This window comes from Belonocnema kinseyi, chromosome 6, assembly GCF_010883055.1.
Source record: "Belonocnema kinseyi isolate 2016_QV_RU_SX_M_011 chromosome 6, B_treatae_v1, whole genome shotgun sequence".
Classification (NCBI taxonomy): Eukaryota; Metazoa; Arthropoda; class Insecta; order Hymenoptera; family Cynipidae; genus Belonocnema; species Belonocnema kinseyi.
The window spans coordinates 8540102-8546978 of record NC_046662.1 but is presented as its reverse complement, the minus strand read 5'-3'; the positions used below and the strand labels follow the sequence as shown (position 1 = coordinate 8546978).

General features: G+C 20.9%; 1 protein-coding gene across 3 annotated transcripts in view; it reads right to left on the bottom strand.

The window, feature by feature from the left end:
- The window catches only part of LOC117174191 (solute carrier family 2, facilitated glucose transporter member 1-like), a 39659-nt gene that overhangs the window by 26499 nt on the left and 6283 nt on the right, over positions 1-6877 (bottom strand). For all 3 annotated transcript variants that reach the window (XM_033363047.1, XM_033363045.1, XM_033363046.1), the window contains one exon: positions 3115-3246. In XM_033363047.1, the coding sequence (XP_033218938.1) occupies positions 3115-3246 (132 nt within the window). The remainder of the gene's footprint in view (positions 1-3114; positions 3247-6877) is intronic.

The window sequence follows — 6877 nt, the reverse complement described above, 5'->3', positions numbered from 1 at the left end:
AATATAGCGCAGAGGAAATGTATAGATTTAAGAAAATGTAAAATAAGAACTTTGATCTATGTACAAACACAAAAAGTGTATATTTGGAAGAAATAAACAAACAAACAAACATAAAGTTTCAACTAAAAATGAAAAATTTGCAACTAAAACAGAATAGTTAAATTTTCAATTAAATCACACAGTTGAATTTTGAATTAAAAGTACAATTTTCAACCAAGAATGAAATAGTCAAATTTTTAGTTGAAGAAGTTAATTTTTAACCAAGAAAAGGCATCATTTTTAACAATATAGATGATCACATAATAGTTTAACATTCAAAAAGAAAAGATCTTTTAGTAAGATCTTTATAAGTTTTCAATTAAAAAGTTTGTTATTCAAATGCTCAATAATTTACGCGTATAAAATTGAAGGTACTAAACATTTTCAATATAAAAAAATATAAATCCACGTTATCATTTTCAATGCTCTAAATTAAAAAATCAATCAATGAACTTTAAAATTTTCAAAATTATATAATTTTAAGGAATTTTAAACTAGAAACATTAAATATTGAAAAATTTCAAAAAATTTAACTGAACACATCTTAAATTAGAAATTCAATTATTTTCTTTTTAAGTAGTTTAAACATCCTTGGAAAGCTTCAAAATTTTATGTTAAAATGTTGAGAAATCTAGAAGTTGTTTTAATTTTTTGTTAATTTAGAATTATTTTGGAAATTTTTTCAGAACTTCTAAATATCTGTTAAAATAAATTGAATTTTGTCTACAATTTGCGTAAATCCTAAAAATTTTAGAAAATTTCTTTACAATTTGGATGTATAAATAACAATTGAACATTTATTATTTGTAAGCGAAGTTTGAGTAATTTTTAGAAATATATAGAAATTTTGAAAAGATTCAAACTTAATGTAAAACTGGAAATTATAGCTTAATATAAAACAAAATGTAGATTTTCGCAGATTTTAAACAAAAAAATTAGACTCTTTTCAAGAATTGTGAATGCTTCAAAAGAATAAAAACATTTTCTTAAAATTCATAGGAAAATTAAAAATAACTTTTCTTTTTAAAAAATTATTTTATGAGAATACTTAAAAAGTTGTTCACAGATTTAAGCAAAATTTTCAAAAATGATTCTAGAAGATTTAAAAAAAACTTTCTAAAATTGGCTAAAATTGGATTCCAGGTTTTCTATGTCAAACAATTCAGTTAAAGATTATTTACTTTTAAATATTTAGTTTCAATTTAGTTGTCTTAAATAAAAATTCAAATATTGCTAAATATTCAATTTTTTTTTTAATTAAAAATTTCAAATTGAATATTTATACGGAAACAATATTTTTAATTTAATAAAATCCTTTAATTAAGGATATACTATTATGAACTTATTTTTAAGTTTGAAAATAGTTTATAAACTGTCAGTCACACGTTCACATTTGTTAAATGACTAAGACTTTCAAGTTGAAACCGTTTAAGCTTTTACGTTAAAATCTGAATATTTTTATTATATTAAATTTTCTTTAATGCCTGAAATTTTATAAATTTAGGTTCAATTTTTCATTTTTTGCTAAAACTTCATTCTATTTTTTGAGCATTTCTGTTTTGAAAATTTATCGGCTTTTATAAAAATTTCATAATTAGTATTTAAGAATATAATCGCCTGGTTAAAAATTAATCTCTTTCGGTCGAAAGTTAACTTCTTTGATGAAAATTAGTTGTTTTTTTCTGGTAGAAAATTAATTTTTTTGTTAAAAATGCAATTTTTGTATTGAAAATTAATGCGTTTTAAGTAAAAATTCAAGTTTTTTGTTGAAAATTTGTCTTTTTATTTCAATCAAACTGTTGTTTATTTTGAAATGAAATATTTTTTTGTTCAATTATCAAGTATTACCATTTTTGTGGAGAATTTGCATTTTTAGACTGAAAATTAAACTCCTTGGTTGAAAGTTGAACTGCTTTCTTTGAAATTAATTTGTTGGTTAAAGATTCATAATTTGAATAAACATTTTTTTTTTATTTTGTTTAAAATTTTTTTTTTTTAACTGAAAATTTAAATATATTTTTTTAAATTCGATATTTAAGGGTTGAAAATTTAATTGCTTTGTCGAAAAATCGAGTTGAAAATTCAACAATATAATTTTTTTTTTATTTCTTGACTAACACTTTTTTGTTTTAATTCAAATATTTTGTTGAATATTTATCTTTTCAGTTTGAAAATTCATCTTTTTCAGTAGAAAAGTTCAGCAATTGGGCAGAAAATTGAATCATTCGTTTGTAAATTGATGTATTTTGTTGACGATTCATCTTTTTAGGTTGAAAATTAAACTTCTTGGTTGAAAGTTAAAATACCCTTAAAAAATCATTTTTTTTGGTAAAAGATTCATAATTTGAGTAGAAAATTCGTTTTTTTGTGTGTGTAAAAAATTAATTTTTAACCGAAAAATTATATCCTCGGGATAACAGTTATTCAACTGTTTTGTACAAAATTCATCTTTTTGACTTAGAAACTCAACAATTTAGTAAAAAATTCAACTTTTTTTATACAAAATTAAACTATTTTGTACAAAATTCAGATTTTTAATTGAAAGTACTTCTTTTTTTATTAAAAAATGACCTACTTTAGTTTAAAAATTCAATTGAAAATGTTTAGAAACGAAAAAAATATGAACTGAAAATTAATAAATAGAATTTGGACTTAAATTATATCCATTTTTCAAAATATTTAGTTGAAAATTTATCTAATTTGTTAAAAATTCGTCTTTTGGTTGAAAATTCAACTATTGGATTAAAAATTAAACTTTTTTTCAAATGTGTCTTTTCTGGTAGAAAATAAATCTTTTTAGTTGAAAATGAAACTATTTCTTTAAAAATCTATGTATTTTGTTGAGAATTAATCTTTTTGGTAGAAAATTAATCTTCTCAGTTGAAAATTTATTTTTTTTGGTTGTCAAATTTTTATTTTTTTACAAATACAACTATTTGGTTGATAATTAATCAAAGGGGTTTCAAATTTCCGAAAAGAATCATAGAAAATAAGGGTCATCGTTAAAAAAAAAGTGTCAAAGAGAGTGAATAATGTGGTGAGTCCAAGGTATATTTTTAATAAAAATGTACTAACATTTGCGGGAGTGTTAATCACTCCTATATTAAACCCTGCAGGTAAAGCTGACCCTAAACAACATGTAGCTCCTGCCAAAACAAGTAGTGGACTCCATCCCCCAGGTTGAATTGCATCTTCGTCATCGCTCCTCTGAAAAACCATTAATTTTTAATAAACATGTTTTTTTTTTTAATTTTCTCTAAATTAACTTAATTGATGATTTTTTACGCGAAGAAATGGTAAAGCAAATAATCTTTAAATATTTTATTAGCAACCTGGATTAGGTTGGCCCAAAAAAGTATTTCTACTTTTTTGTCTAAAATGGGTACCCTGAAAATTTCCTTTTTTCGTGTCAAAATAATGCCTATATTTTTTCAGAATGAACAAAAATATATTTAGGGGCGTCGCACAGGCCTATTGGGACTTGAAAATATTTTTATTTTAAATAAAAAAAATTGAATTCATCCAAAAATTAGCAATTTTTAACAAAAAAGTTGAAATCACTTCCCAAAACTATTAATTTTTTACCATAATACAGCTGAATTTTCTACCGAAAAAAAAAACATTTCCAACCAAATAAATGAATTTTTAATTTAAAAATATAAATTTTCAAGCAAACATGCAAAAGTTACTTTTTTAGTTAAAAAAATTTAATTTCAACAAAAAAATTAAATTTCAATAAAATAATTAACTTTTCAGCCAAATAAGATACTTTTAAAAAATGGTTCTATTTTCAACAGAAAACATGAATTTTCATTTTTTTTTAATTCAACTGAAAATAGAATACATACTTAAATTTTCAGTTAAAAATAAAATAAAATTCTTATCAAAATAGTTAAATTTTTCGCCAAAACAGTTAAATTTTCAAATTAAAATAGTATTTAGTTACATTTTTAGTAAAAAATGTATTTTTAATAAAATAAAATAAAATTTCAATGAAATAGTTCAATTTTCAATCAAGAAGATTAAATTTCTATCAGAAAACATCAAATTTCCACAAAAAATGGAGTTGTTAAACTTTAGTTTAAAAAATTAATATTTAATTTTTAAAAAATTAATGTTGAAAGGAAGAAACTCATTTTCTACTAAAGAGATCAATTTTCTACAAAGAGGATTAATTTTCTACCAAAAAAGAATAATTTTTAGTAAAATACATGAATTTTAGCCGAAAAATTTGAACCTGTTAAAGAATTTTTAACATAATAGTTCAATTTTCAACCAAAGAGATACATTTTTAACTAAAGACGATTTTTCTACCAAAAAATTAAAACTTCTAGCAAAAAGAATTGCTTTTCAGCAAAAAGTGTTGAATTAAAAAAAAGATGAAGCTTCAACTGAGAAGATTAATTTTTTACTAAAAAAGATTAATTTTTAACAAAATATTTACAATTTTAAAGAAATTTTCCAACCTAATATTTAAATTTTCAAATAGAAAATGAGTTCTCAACTGAGGAAGATAAATTTTCAAACAAAGCAATCAATTTTTAAATCACCAAAAAATATTTTGATTTTCATTAAAAAAAAAAAACAAAAATGAATTGAATTGAACCAAAAATAAGAATTTTCAACAAATTAGTTAAATTTTCAACCAAAAAAATAGTTCGCAACTAAAATGATGAACCAAAATAGGTAAACTTTAAACCAAATTGTTGTTATTTTTAATAAAAAAAAGATACGATTCCTACCGAAGGAGATGAATTTCCAACCCAAAAACACGAATTTGTTTAAATAATTTTACAAATATTTAAACAGTATCTGTTTGTTCAAGTATAATATAGTTTACAAAAAGAAAGGCGAAACATTTTATCTGATCAAATTTTCGACAGATTTTTATATTTTTAAATACAAACTTGATTTCTGAGTATACTCTTAAATGTTTAAAAATATCGAAATTGTACGTAATTATATTACGTAAAATTCGAATTTATCACTTATTGGGTTTTCGGTCAAAGTGTTTTCCCATTAACAAAATTAATTTTCAATTTAAAAAATCGACTTTTAATAAAATAGTTAAATTTTGAACATAAAAGATGAAGTTACAAACAAAAAAGACGATTACAATTTTTTTTAATGTTCAACAAAGTAGTTAATTTTAAACTTGAATAGTTTAACTTTGATTTTGAAACAACTAATTTTCAAAGAAAAACAATTTTCAAGAAAATTGTTAATTTTAAACCAAAAAATTAATTTTTAACAAAAAAATAAATCCTCAAGAAAGTTGATCAATTTACAACAGGAGTAGTTACATTTGCAGTTAAAAAAAAGTTTAAATTAATTTTTAACAAAAAAGTTGAATTATTAATCTAAAAGATGAATTTTCAAATAAAATAATAAATCTTCAACTAAAATAGTTGCCTCTTCAACTAAGATGGTTAATTTAAAAAAAAAAAAACTTTGAACCAAATAGTTGAATTTTCAATGGAAAAAAATTATTTTCCAACAAAATATTTACATTTTCAATTAATCAAAATGTATTTTCAACAACAAAAAACTAAGATTTTTCAACAAAATTGATAAATTATAAGCTGTATTAGTTCAGTTTTCTGTTTATAAAAATTAATTTTCAACAAAATATTCAACTTTTTAATTTATAAATGTTATATTTTTAGCCAGAGATTGAATAGTTGAAATACTTGATAAAAATATTAATTTCCAAATAATAAACAAAATGAACTTTCAATTAAATAGTTGAATTTTCAAACAAAAAAATGAGTTAAAAAAACAAGTAATTTAAAATAAATGATTTTAAACTAAAAAAAGGAATGCCTGAGAAACAAGTTAAATTTTAAACTGGAATAGTTTAGTTATCAGTTAAAAGAAAATTAATTTTCAAAGAAAAAAAAAATCTAAAAAATGGTTAAATTATCAATTGCAGTAGTGCATTTCTATCTAAAAACAGAAATTAATTTCAAACATAAAAAAACAATTTTGTAATCAAATTGTTAAATTATCACGTGCAGTAGTTACATTTTCAATTTAAATCAATAATGGTAAACCAAAAAAAACTTCGAACCAAATGGTTGAATTTTCAACCAAAAAGATGAATTTTCAATAAACTAGTTAAATTTTAAACTGGAATAGTTCAATTTTTAGTTAAAAAAAAAATTAATTTTCAACGAAAAAAGAAACCAAATTTTCACAAAATTGTTAAATTAACAAGTACAAGTGTGCATTTTCACAGTAAAAAATGTATTTTCAACAACAAAAAATGAGGAATTTTCAACAAAATTTATCAATTATAAACTGGATTAGTTCCAATTTCTGTTAAAAAAATTTATTTTCAACAAAGTAGTCAAATCAGTTTAAAAAAATTAAATTTCAAAGAAAAAAAAATTGCAACAAAATTGTTAAATTATCAAATGCAGTAGTGAATTTATATCTAAAAACAAATATTTGAAACAAAATAGTTCAATTTTTAGTTAAAAAAGTTAATTAACAACCAAAAAAATAATCAATTTCAACCAAATTAATTTTTAACTAAAAAAAAATAAATGTTCAGCAAAGTAGTTAAATTTTAAACGGGCACAGTTTATTTTCAGTTTAAATAAATAATTTTCAACCAAAAAAAACTTCGTACCAAATGGTTGAATTTTCAACGGAAAAAATTAATTTTCAACAAAATATTTACATTTTCAATTCATAAAAAATGTATTTTCAGCAAAAAAAAACAAGAATTTTGAAAAAAGTTGTTTAATTATAAACTGGATTAATTCAATTTTTGGGATAAAAAATTAATTTTAAATAAATTAATTTTTATCCATCAGAAAAAATGAACTTTTAA